The sequence below is a fragment of the Protobothrops mucrosquamatus genome, unplaced genomic scaffold (genome assembly GCF_001527695.2).
Source record: "Protobothrops mucrosquamatus isolate PMUCROS unplaced genomic scaffold, P.Mucros_1.0 scaffold594, whole genome shotgun sequence".
Taxonomy (NCBI): domain Eukaryota; kingdom Metazoa; phylum Chordata; class Lepidosauria; order Squamata; family Viperidae; genus Protobothrops; species Protobothrops mucrosquamatus.
Genome location: NW_015386893.1, coordinates 199,235 through 212,998, shown reverse-complemented (window position 1 = coordinate 212,998; position 13,764 = coordinate 199,235). Strand labels below are relative to the sequence as shown.

Genomic DNA, 13,764 nt, shown 5'->3' with positions numbered 1-13,764 from the left:
ATTGTATACACATAATTCACAAGTATCAGCCTTAACATGAGAAATAGAAAACAATTAAATACTGCTACTGTACCAATAATAATAAAAGCCATACTAGTACTATTATTAACCAACAATGCAAAGATGAATACTTGTTTTTAATGTGAAAGAGTTTCTGTTTTGTCTAGAAAAGAATGCAAAGAGCATGAATTATTTGAATGTTCTCAAAGAATATTAAACCCCAAACTCCAGGTATTGTTTAAATGAAACAATAATTACTAAATTTCAATTTAGCATACCATTATGACTCATTTTAAATAGCTTCAATAAAACTAATGTTTGGAGAATTTTAAAACAATATGGCAAAATAAATCAATCTACAAGCAAAATGACAGGCTGCTTGCAGACTTCAAAGAAGTTTTTAAAAAACAGATGTTCATTATTTTTGAAACTAACTGTGCAACTTTGGAGTAGCCAAAGTTCAAGTGTCAGGCGAAATGTAACCCATGGAGTTAAACAAAGCAAACAAAACTCTTTCTGTGGTCGGTAGCTTTTGTTCTGTCTTTGTGGGAGACTGATCTGGGATGTAAGTCTAAATACAGTTACTCCTGGTGTGACACTGCCAAATTTAAACTAATTTAACTAAATTTTAAAATGGGCCAGCCAGACAACCATGTAGTCCTGGGACATCTACATGTCATGTGAACTGTAACTGCATAACAATACAGAAATGAAAAAAAAACCAATATGGAATGAGCTTCCTAAGGTGAGTAAGTTTTTAAAGTCTCTAATCTTTATGCTACGATAGTGTTACAGCTTCTCTCAAACAAAAACTCCTTCAAGAATGAACAGTTGGTCTAAATGCTTTCAAAAAAATGCACACTGAATTGTATGTTCCTTACCCAAACATATCCCTACCTTCTCTCATATATGACACGACTTTTGATTTAAATAGGGTTTGGAGCTTGCCCGTTTTACTCAAATAATCCAAAATATAAATATTAGGTGCAAAGTTAATCATGTTTTGTTCCCCACAACCATAAGGCATCTTGACTAGTGATTCCAAACCAGTGATAGAGGAACTAAGCTGGTCACCTGAAAGATAAATTTGCAAGTCAGTGATGGAAGGGGCAATACTAACAACAAGTAAACATGTAAACAAAGACCAAGGGGGGATTAAAATGTTCTATAATAAACTTTTTAATCAATTCTCTCAACCAGCTAGCTTGTTTTTAGGATCAAAATCAACGCAGGTATTACCATAAAAACATATTTTAAATAAAGGTATTCCAATCTAACTAATCTCTTAATGTGTAGACTTCAATTTTCAGAGTACCCAGTTGTATGGCCGTTACTGAGAATCGTGGAAATTGAAATTCACATGTCAATTGGGAAAGGCTAGGGTAATATAGGAACTCTCTATTATGGTACTGACATTCAACCATGGAAGATTAGAGTATCATCATCATAATTCTTTTTTTTTTAAATCTGCAAACAAAATCAATAATATCAGTAAGAAAGAAGATATTCACATATTCAGCAGATACAGAATGACATATTAATTTAAGCAAGATAACTATGTTAATGTTAGCAAAAAAAGATAATGAAATAAACCAGTTGCATAAATTGATATATAAAAGTATCTCAGGAATCATCTCTTTTCCATCCATACAATATGTACATACAATAGCAATTCTAAAATAACACTAGTCACTAAATAAATAAGTAAATAACTAACATGATGATTTGCTCAGCAATTAGATACAACTAAAACTGTATTCCGAGGAAATACAGTTATGCTTACCAGTAACTGTAACTTGCACTCTTTCACTGCCAGGAACTACATCAGAGGGGAAATTGAAATTCAAAATTTCTGTAAGATTAGTTCTTTTGGATAAGTCCAAAAGAACTGTCTCTGAGTAAGTTTGTTCTAATCCTTCAGCCTATTAAAAATAAACAAATATTACACATGTAAACAATAATTGTTTACATAAATAAACAATTGCCAAGCACTTGCATTTTGATCATGTGTACATTGGGATGCTACAAGGGTTGTGGGTCCTAGGACAGGTGGTAGGTCACTTTTTTCAATGCCATTGTAACTTCAAATGGTCACTAAACAAATGGTTGTAAATCAAGGACTACCTATATTAGCCATTGATTCCCATTCGTCTATGAATTGGTCCAGGCCTTTTTTGAAGCATAGTCAACCCAGTAACCAGTAGGAAAAGCTTTGTTTTTGAGTGACTATTGGGGAGGGGGGAATATATTCCAACACACAAATTAAAGTTCCTGTAATTTAATATTCTCAATTATTTCATCCCTTTTCATTCTGTACAATTCAGCAATTTCTGAAGGAGCACTGAGAACTACGTTCAAGATTTTACATCTTACAAAGCAAACGGAAAATATTGCAAAAGTAAGCATTTTTTCATATGCTCATGTTTCAGAAGCTTGAAAGATTTCATCACAACTGAATCTTATTATATATAGGTGTGGTTTTGTCCTGTCACTCACGGTCTATATCAGGAACTGGCAATATAGATTTCAATATGTCTGCCATCACCTCACTTGGCAAATCAGAAACCTTGCTTTACTTAATAAACTCTGTAGGAAATTTATCTAAAAACTATGAAGTTGGTTTATTAGGCCTTATTTCAAACAAGACCCTACCTCACCCCTCAGCTTCAAGGGAACTTCAACCTCATCTTCTTTAGTATTTTACTGCAAGATTTTCTGACTTCTGTTTGAATGATTCATAGATGCTTTTAAAAATGATCAAAACAGGATTTGGTGCTTCTCATCTGACTCAGATAAAGATTCTTGAAATATGGCTGCTTTAAATTACCTTCACTAATAGTCTCTGGAGAATAGCGTCAGAAGCAATGGGTGATACTGCTGTCACTCTGATGGGAATTTCTCCAATCTGCTTTGGCATAATCGGAAAGAAGATAGTCTTCCCATCTTCACTTGGTATCCAAATAGAATGTTGGTTTCCAATGGCATTTATAGCATTAGAGATAATAAAAATTTCAAAACTATCACTCATATCAAGGGTTACTGTCACCTACAAAACAGAAGTGGTCAGTTAATGTTTTGTTCTACTAGCAGCAATAATTAACACTATAACTATAGTATTGAAGCTGGGGAAATGATCTGATGAGTGAAAAGCATATTTTGAAAAAAGAGAAAGAAAGCAAGTTATCACAGGAAAACTCCTTCTGAAAACATAAAAAGGCATTGAATTACATCTGGAAGTCCCTAAACTTGGCAGAATATAAAAATGTTCCTACCAAAACACTGATAGATATAAAGGATATGCACAGAATCACCTGGGCTTGGCCACAGCATTGCAGCATGAAGTGGCTAAAACAATTTGAACCTCACTAAAGCTTCAGTTGTAATTCAACGTTTTGAGGTAAGATAGAACTTAATTATATTGCTCCCTAGAAGAAAGATGTCAGAACGAATAGCAGAGTAGGGATCTGAATGACTATCTAATAATTACATAGGAATGGTTTATCTGGTTTAACTCTCAAGTTGCAATATTTGGGAAGGGGAACTTGCTTTGTTCACATCTCTCTGTATTCATATTTAGTATCTTAGAAGGATTTTGAGGTGCTTTGTTGAGCTCTTTCAGAAGAGCAGAGACAAAACTGACCCAATTGGATCTCTGTTCCCAGCTTATCAAGTCAAGCCTCTGATGAGGAGGAGTACTTGAACTGAGGGGCTTATGAATCAAACTGAACTGTTTTCCATATCTGCCTTCAAACTAAATCCTGGGATTGATGCAAAATCCTAATATATGCATAAGTATAACTATGTTCGCATTTTCTTTTAATCTAGAGCAGGGGTGTCAAACTGCCAGCCCACAGGCCGAATGCATCATAGTGAAACCGCGCCCACCCCATTGCCAGCAATGGAAAAAAAGTCGTGAGATGTCACGAGACGTCACGTAACATTGCGAGTTTGACACCCGTGATCTAGGGGAATAACAATACTTTATACTTAAACAATAAATATAAAAAAAATCAATCAGACTGAAATTAACCTGGGGTGGTAATAGCAAAGAGAATGCAAAAAAAGCAGATTTGTTTTTTTAAAAAACCTATAAAACAAAGTTTCAATATATTTACCTCAGTGCTTTTTTTCAAATAATTGAAGATGTTTACTTCCAATATAAATTGTTCTCCTCTTATGACACTAGGAGGAAGGTTTAAGGAAACAAAAAAAGGCTGGAAGACTTCTAACTGAAAAACAAAAGTTATACATTATTAAACCATTGTGGAGTACTATTTGTTAATTAAGAATTAGTGATTTGAAGATCAGCAAAGAGAAAACTTTCCCCCGTTTTTGAAGAGTTTTCCCTGAAAAAAATTCTGAGAAAAGGATTATAAAATATTTCCTAGCTTTACATTGCACCTAAAAAGGCAGAGATTAAATGTATTTGGCATGCTTTGAAATATACATGCCCAATAAATTAGTTAAGAGATAGAGACGCCTGCTTCAAATTCTCAATTTTCAGACATCAAAAATGGAAAGAATCAAGAGAAGCAGAAACAGCTGGTAATGATTATGATTAGATGGTGCTTCATGTTACAAAAATATCTCCCATGTTTTTCAACTTCTTTTCTGAAAAGTAGTGCTTTCTATATCTGTTTGATGCATAAGAAGTCGAAGTCCAAAATACACAAGCTTCCTTACTTCACTTCAGTGCTGATGGCACTGACTTTTCCTCTAAAGTCCGGAAGGAGTCCGGAAGGAGAAGGGCGGGATATAAATTAAATTAATAAAATAAATAATAAATAAAAGCAAATATGAGTGCTGCATTCCTTAAAATTTCAGCAGCTCCTCAGCTTTGCTTGTAACTCTAAGTGAGGTCATGGTGCTTACAACCCACTTCTTCAAGATGAACATATGGCACATTTTTTCCTCATGTCAAAATATGAAACAATAATGTGATCTACGAGATCTTAGTCATGAGCTGAAATTAAAGAACGATTTCCCACATATTTCCAAATTTCCAATTAGCATTTGGACTGGCTATGTATTCAGAAAGCAGGTAGTCAAGTGGTTAGCAGAGGAGTGATGATGTAGAGGGAGATGAAGTTCAAAGTGGGGAACCCATCTGTACATGCCACTCTTGATTAAAACTTATGATTCATACTATATTCACATTGTAGGTCTTCATCTGCGTTACACCTTCTTTCTCCTGCCTTATCTTTACATATTTAAATCATCCATCAGCTAAGGCAGTTTGATTAAAAGTTGCTACCAGACTCTCTCCGATTTTGAGAGAGAAAGATCTGCAAGGAAGCTTAGCAGGAAAATAAATGGGACGGACCAGATTACAGCAAAACAAAATTAAACCACACAAAAGTCATTTCTGTTAATAATTCACCCAAGTTAAAACTGAACGCTATACACACGAAGCCTTTGAAACACTCAGTTTCTATACAAATATTTTTCATGCACATTAATATGTAACACGATATAGCCATATGGAAGTCTCTGAATAGAAACTAAGTAAGCCAAGAATGTGCAGTGGTGAAATCAGTCACTGAGAAAACCGAAGTGAAATTCTGGTTTTGAATCTATAAAAGGGTGTTCAGCTGAAACATGTGTAGCCAAGCACATCCTTTGATAAAGCCTGAAACTATCTCATTAAAACAATATTTACCAATATACATTAAATAAATGTTAACTGTATTTTGTATCTAATCCTGAAATAAACTTTAAAATCTGAATCCAAAAATTGAATGAGAGGATGCCTCTAAATAATTTTTTTATTACATGTGTAGTAAGTGCAGGTGCAAATTCAAGATCTGGACCTCAACAAACTTTTTGCTTTAGTAATATCTAAGATTTAATACTGAATGTTATTATATTAATTCCATATTTTTAAACTAAAATTCTTATCTTAAAAGAATCCAGGTGAGGGCCTCACAGCACTAAGCCCATACTATTCCCATGTCATCTGAGAAGCCCTGGCAGAGGAGCCAAGAATATAGAATATTCCAGATCTTATGGAGAACAGGAAGCCTTCTTTATTTTTAAGGCAACAAAAAGTTAACTTTACTTTGAAAATGCGTTGTTGGTTGACTCACCAACCCCTTTTCTTATATTGGACTGCCCTCTACAGTCTGCTCATCTCTTGCAGTGTTCTAGTTGCTTTACTAGTTTTGCTTTTCTAGACGTGTTACACACAACATATCAAAAGCTCTTCTCAGCAATTTGCTGTGTTCTCCTCAGTTAGTTTCACCATCTCTACTATTTCAGGAGAGATTAACAGAGCATGCTGAGCTACAGTATTCTGGGACCAATTCCTATGAAAGTGGGTTTGAAAAATTCACCAAAATATATCCACCAATGCATTGAAAACAATGTTACATTAAACCTGCTAGCATCTTTCCATTCTTTGCTCAAAGTCCACAATCTTTATAAAAAACAGAAGAGTCATTGTGCCCAGCTACATGATACTACTAATACATGGATCTCTCTCCTATTTCCATAGGATTAAATTTCACTTAGAGAATGTTCTTTCTCATTCGTGATTCCTTCCTCGGGGTCCTTGGCACATGCAAAATAATCTTTGAATTGTTGGAAAGATGCTTGAAATGTCCCAGCTTTTTTAATTACGTACCTTATGCTAAAAAATGTCACCTAAAAATTATCTTATTTTAAGGCTGCTGTGTTCATAAATAACAAATACTATATTTTCAGTTTCATTTGTGTTTGGCTTTTATGACTTTAAAATAAACTATCCTGAAATAAAATGTTGATGATGAATTGTGTAGAAATATTCTTTTAAGAAAATGAATGACTAAGGGACTGCTGAACAGAAGCTATGCTACTAAATATGAACTTCATCAAGTGCTTGTAAGTTCTTATTTTCACAGCAAATGAGCAGATTTATTACCTCAACGGGTATTTTAATCACACCCAATCCAAGATTTTCAGATATTATAAATGCACTGGCTACCCAGGATGTAATGGTATCAGGAACAGTAACATTTATTGTTGCTTCAGTAGACCTAAAGATGAGAAAAGACAGAATAAAAGAAACAGAAAATCTAGAGTGACTTTCCTGGTGTAGGAATCTTGTTTTGTTTAATTAAGTTAATTTTTTACAGGAATAGTAAGGAATTTGCACTATGCTCATGGTAGACCAAAAAAATCCATTCATGTCTCACAGCATGAAGGTAACTGTCACATATATATGTTTTGGGGAGTTGAAAACATTACAACAGGGGTCCCCAACCCCCCGGTCTGTGGACCAGTACCAGGCCACGGCATCCCAGCAACCAGTCTGCACAAACAAGCAAACCCCATCCACAGGATGCAGGCAGCACACAAAACCACGCCCCCTCTGGTCCGCGTAAAAACCTCTCTCTACATAACTGGTCCCTGGTGCCCAAAAAGTTGGGGACCTCTGCATTACAAGACATAGAAACACTCAATTCTAAACATTCATTTAACATATTGTAATCTAAGGATCTTCTTTTGGGTATATGTTCCAGCAGGCATCTGCTATATGTTTAGACACTATTTTTTTCTTACACATTTTATAGTTCACCACAATACACTGTGTGTGAGTGCCGTCAAATTAGTTTTGACTCCTTGCAATTATCTGGAAAAATCCCTGCAGTTTTCTTGGCAAGGTTTTTCGGAAGAGATTTGCCATTGCCTTCTTCTTAGGGCTGAGGGAGACTGACTGGTCTGACTGGCCCAAAGTCATCCACCTCGCTTTTTGCCTCAGGTGGCACTAGAACTCTTGGTCTCCTAGTTTCTACCCTGGTGCCTTAACCACTACACCAAACTGGCTCTCACAATACACTGGTCCAAAGAAATATATACATTTGGGGAAATATGAAACAAAAAAGCCATCAGTTTCAATTTAGTTCAACTCCAGTTCAGGGAGATAGGTGATTGGGGGGAAATGGCCATTTGATAAGCTGTTTTTCAACAGGACAGTCCATTTTTGAGAAAAAAAATAACTTCCCATATCAACAATAAATAAATAAAACTTGGGTATATAAGATTTCATTTTCCTTGGGGACTTCTGGGCGAGGCAATGGCAAGCTAAAACTCCAGAGGACTAGAGACAACAACATGGCTAAGACCAACAAACTTGCAACAAGCCTTCTCACATGGAACCTCTTTAGACAAGGAAAGGATGAGACTGTCCATCTGGGCTCCAAATGGCTACTTCTCATAAGGAAACTGCTGGATGGTGGGACAGACTTAGCTCAGTAGTTTGTGACCTTTCCTGCTAGTTTCCCTATTGACTTTCTGGAGAAGCCCTCAGGAAAAGTCACAAATGGCAGTCACATGATTGTCGCTGCAACCAATCATAAGTGCAAACTGGTTGTCAAGTGCTCAAATCGTGATCATGTGACCATGGGGGAGTGCTGGGACATCTAGAACTGAGGACCGGTTGTAATCACCCTTCAATCAGTGCTATAATAATTTCAAACAGTTGCCGAATGATTAAATCAAGATTTAACTACCTGCATTTTAAAACTCTTTAATAAAATGTATTTTATTTTGTACACTTTAGAATGCAGATATTAAAACAAAGTCAGAACTCAAATGAAAAGCCTGCAAAATAAGCAATAAGCTGCTGAGGTTAGCCTGCAACCAAGTAAAGCACCCAAGACAGAACCAACTGGAGCACTTAAGTTGGCAAAAGGATAGAAGTGGGTATCGGAGAAGAAGCATAAAAATGGGCCCTGAGGTCACTTTGTAGGTGAGGGGGGAACAGAGGGCAACATAATCACTTTTTGTTTTTCAAAAACTTTTACTATAAAGTTACACAATGAAGAACTTTTTTATTTGCCAGGTTTTCATTCCAGCTTTAGCAGAACTGTCCTTAATTCATAATTTCTTCCCTGGAAGTCCCACAAACATTTATGATTATCTGCAAGGGAAAATAAAGAAAGCTATCTCCACACAAGTTTATACCTTGTCATTATTTCCTGCCAAAGCCAAGTCTCTGGAAAATTCTTCCTCACATGGACATCACCATCATGCAGTGCTGGGTTATTTTCATGGGATATAGGGAGGATAGCCAGCTCATAATCGAAATAATAAAATGGTACTAAAGGGAAAAGAATAGGGTGAGGGTTTCGGATGCAAGAGAGCAACATAAATTGGGTTATTATATCATTCTTGTGACATAATAATTTAATATCATTATAATATTATTATATCATTCTTGTGACAATAATTTCCATCCCCAGATGTATGATGAGATGCCATTGATGAAAGGGGCTTGATTTTTGCCAATTTTTCCCTTTCTCTGTTCCCCCAACCCACCCAGCAACATGTCTCACATTGTTCTGAAAAGTATCCTAGTAATTCATTTTTAAAAAATACAAAGAGTTGGAGGGTAAACATTTAAAACTTAATTTAGCCAAAATTCCTCCCACAGAAGAGGAAGACTCACAAAACTAACACAGAGCATGAAAGCCATCAGATCAAACTGTGCCAACACAGCTGGGGGGAAAAATCCCTCTCCTGCGTCATTTTTAAAGGGAGGTTAGAAAGAAACATAAGCATCCTCTCTGGCGTCCTCTTGTTAAAAAAAAGTGGTGTTCATAATGGACACACATAAAATAGCAGCCTTAAAACAAACAAAGGAGAGATTGTAGCTACACTGAGCAGGGGAAGAGCTAGGGCAGGGGTAGACAACCTTGGCTCTTTTATGACTCGTGGACTTCAACTCCCAGAATTCCTGAGCCAGCATGAGGTAGCCAAGTTTGCCTACCCCTGAGCTAGAAGATTCACTTCAGAGCATATTTCCCCTGAATTATGCAAACAATGCCACACCTTCGCTCATAGAATGGAATACAGGTTTCAGATATTAAGTTTAATATCTCACTCTGCACTCTGTTATAAATTACATCTGTCTCTTTGTCAACTTCTTTTTGTCTAAGTATCACAAGCTACCAACCAACTATCTATAGCAAGTGTTTGCACTCTTTTTATTTTCCTCTATCACATTTTATGCAGACAGCTTTCTCTATACTGTGTCTACTTCATTAGCTGGTCAGAATATGTACTAGAAAATATAAACTGATGATTACTGGTCTCTTAAGAATATAACCAAGATAAGAACCAATAAATAGCTAAATGAAAAGCTATTTGACCAATCAACTGAAAGCTCAGATTAAAAGAAAAGTTTGTCTTGTCTGTCTGTCTATCTAATTAACATAGACTCATCTATCTACAGCATCTGGAAAAGATGTGTATTTTGCTGTGTGATTCAACAGTTCAACATCAAGAAAAATGAGAGACTGACGTTAGTCTTTTGCCAGGAAAAATCTACTGTATAAAATCTTACTTTCTGAAACTTGCACCCAAGCTGAGAGTTTCTCATATTTTTTATAACTTTTGTCAACTTTGTTGGCCAAAGTCTCCAATCTTAAAAAGGCTTGTCATATTGTAGAATGCCTAGTTTTTTCAAAATTGGCTATCTCATATATTTTGGAAAGTGCAATCTCATCTTCCTCCCAGCCCAAACATTGTCTGATTCCTTTCTGTATGTTTTTACATTTAAAAATCTATAAAAACATTTGCTCCAAATGAAGACATTTGAACCAATGAACTAACCCACTCATCCCGTTAAGATTTGCTTTGGAGGGCAACGGCACATAAGAAGCAGCAAACACTGAGAGAGTGTAAACTAGGGGTAGTCAACCTTGGCTCTTTTATGACTCGTGGACTTCAATTTCCAGAACTCCTGAGCCAGCTTAGCTGGCTCAGGAATTCTGGGAGTTGAAGTCCACGAGTCATAAAAGAGTCAAGGTTGACTACCCCTGGTGTAGACCGTTATAAGAAAACCAGAAGAGTGAAGAAATTCAGAGATGGGGGAGCACTCTGAGGGGACCTGAAATCACAGTCCTAAGATCAGATCTGTAGAGTTCAGAAGAGTTTTTCCTGCAGTGGGCTGAATGAAGATCTTAAGGAAATAATAGAGGAAAACCTTGAGTAATATGACTGCACAATTATTTCTGTAAGGAAGCAAAGCTGCTTTAGAAGAAACCTGCATGAATCCAATATTCATGGGGTTTGTATAGCTAGAAAAAGGGAAAGGTTACAAAAAAATGGTTGGAGACCTTAATCTGCTAAAGAAAAAAACCCTCCACTGATGGTTAGAATGGACAAGAGATTTGCACAGTAGATAAGGAATCCATTGTACTCTTTCTTTTCCTCTCTTTCAACATAATATGTAAATAAGAATAAATGAATTTAATCTAACTTTGTGACTATATTTTCTCTTCATTAGGATTGTTTTATCCCACCTTTATTACTTTATAAATAACTGAAAGTGGGAAACATACAGAATAGTCCTCCCTCCTGCTATTTTCCCCACAACAACAGCCCAGTGGGGTGGGGTGGGCTGAGAGAGTGTGACTAACCCAAATTCACCCAGCTGGCTTTCATGTCTGAGGCAGAATTAGAACTTGAGGTTTCTAGCCTGGTGCTTTAATCACTAGATCAAATTGGCTTAACTACTACATCAAACTTTATTTCGAATAAAGTTATCCTTAACTGAATATTCAATCTGTCTTTGATTCTGTCATCTCCACTACTATATGGACTAAAGAGTAAATGGTATTTAAAAAGATAAATTTTGGTCTCCTTTCCTATAGAAGAGCATGATGGAGTAATTAAACAGGAAGGGCCTTTATTCTGAGACAGATAAAGAAGTGCAGGTTTGAAAGTCAGATAGGTATCTACTCAAGAAATGATGGATTCATTTTTTGATTTGTCTTTACTTACAATCAAAGTCCTCATGTTCTGAAAGGTTGGCATCAGTCAATATCCAGAGATTGTTGTTCTGAATGTAGTACATAAATGATTTTTCAGTTTAATTAGATGCAACATATCAGTATATGCTGCCCAGAGATGCCTCAGACATGACATGGGCAGCATATAAATTTAATAAATAAATAAATGTCATTTTTTAAAATGTATTTTAGAGCACACATAGAAAAAAAAACTGTACACATATACACGGAATTAGAGGTGATGTGATTGCTGTCTTCCAGTACTTGAGGGGCAATCACAGAAAGGAAAGGGTCAACTTATTCTCACAAGCATCTGAGGGCAGGACAAGAAGCAACGGGTAAAAGGTCATTAAAGGGAGATCCTACCTGGAATGAAGGAAAAACTTCCTAACAGTGAAAGTAATTAATCAATGGAATAGCTTGCCTCCTAAAGTGGTGGGTGCTCCATTACTGCAGGTTTTCAAAAAAAAGATTGGACATTTGTCTGGGATAGAATAAAATCTCCTGGCTTGGAGGGGTTGGACTAGAAGACCTCCAAGGTCTCTTTTCTATGTTTCTATAATACCAGGCCTCTTTATGTGTGCATGTGTGTATGTGTGAAAGAGAGAAAGATACATTCATATTGCTTCAGGAACCAAATGCATCGAGAACATGAAAATTAGCACCTACGTATACAACCGTACCTGAAAGACGCTGACAGCACTTCCAGTTTCCCCATAATGTGGTTTTGTATCATATAAACTTAGCTCATGGTGTATCTGTTTTTTAAAAAAGTAGAAATAAATCAAAGATAAAATAGTTAACCAACTTTTTTTAAAAAAATATTTATATATTTCAAGGAAAATTTAACCGGTGATAACAAAAGTGTATTAGTATCTTTGTTAATGGGCCACACACATTTTTCAACCCCAGGAACAACTGGATGAAATAAAATAGGACATGGTGAATAATTATTGTAGGATATTTTAATATGCCAACCCAAAAGGCATATGAAAAAAATCTTCAGAACAAAATTAATTCATTATGATCTTTCTCTGAAGAGAGTTATTTGATGGAAGCCTAGTAATTGAGCTGCTGTACAAGGAAGTAATTTACTAATTAAAATTTTGAACCAGGGTAGTGAAGAATGCCACCAAAGACTAAGCTATAATTGGCCATCAGTTTTATCATCAGCATACCTCTTGGAAATGTCTAAACACGTTTTATTTCTTTTTCATCACTCATTAAGAGCTAGCTGGTGATTTGTAAATGCATGTGAACTCAATACATTCGTTTTTAGTTTCCATTATTTCTTTTGTTATGAATATTCTACTTTAACAAAAATGAGAACTAGGTATCCTTATATATTCCTTCTTAACTGTGCATGCTTGTCAGAAAATGAAGTAAATAAATGCAAATATGTTTGATATGGAATATAAAGTTACTCAGATTATCAGAGAATGAAGTTTATTGCAAGTAAGATGAAAGATTTACATTAATACAGAATATTAACCGTTTTATGGTTTCAATTTATTTCAATGTTTTAAGGAAACCAGTCACAATAAAACATAGTGCTTCTAAACCAATGCACTCTTGCAAAAGGAAAAAGAAAAAAAAAACTTACGGCATCCTCTGTGATATCATTGCTTTTTCCCAACAAATTTACACTTTTGTCAATAACTAAAAGTCCAACTGAGGTTTGGGGTTCTGTCACTTTGATTTTGAGGGTGATATTCTCAGCAGGCCCAGCTTTATTTTTACTCCAATGCATATTAATCTGGGGAAAGATCAAATAGTATACATTTGAAGTAAGTTCACCTATGATGTAATTGAACAGGTCCCAAAATTGTGAAAGTATCAAACCAAATGCAGAAATCGGACAATAATGCTATACATATTTTCTGAGAAAGATCTCTGGAATTCAATGGTTCTACTTCTGAGTGGAAGATCATACATATTTTCTGATAAATAGAACTATAAATTAAGAAAAAGATTTGAGGCCTGTGTGTTA

General features: G+C 35.6%; 1 protein-coding gene across 1 annotated transcript in view; it reads right to left on the bottom strand.

Moving 5' to 3' along the window:
• Positions 1-13,764, bottom strand: part of CD109 (CD109 molecule) — a 61,918-nt gene that overhangs the window by 21,364 nt on the left and 26,790 nt on the right. Inside the window, exons 15-23 of the mRNA XM_015817481.1 lie at positions 13,378-13,530; positions 12,458-12,532; positions 11,767-11,824; positions 8,944-9,079; positions 6,899-7,013; positions 4,116-4,229; positions 2,828-3,046; positions 1,784-1,922; positions 898-1,074 (exon numbers count right to left, since the gene is read on the bottom strand). Of these exons, the coding sequence (XP_015672967.1) occupies positions 898-1,074; positions 1,784-1,922; positions 2,828-3,046; positions 4,116-4,229; positions 6,899-7,013; positions 8,944-9,079; positions 11,767-11,824; positions 12,458-12,532; positions 13,378-13,530 (1,186 nt within the window). The remainder of the gene's footprint in view (positions 1-897; positions 1,075-1,783; positions 1,923-2,827; positions 3,047-4,115; positions 4,230-6,898; positions 7,014-8,943; positions 9,080-11,766; positions 11,825-12,457; positions 12,533-13,377; positions 13,531-13,764) is intronic.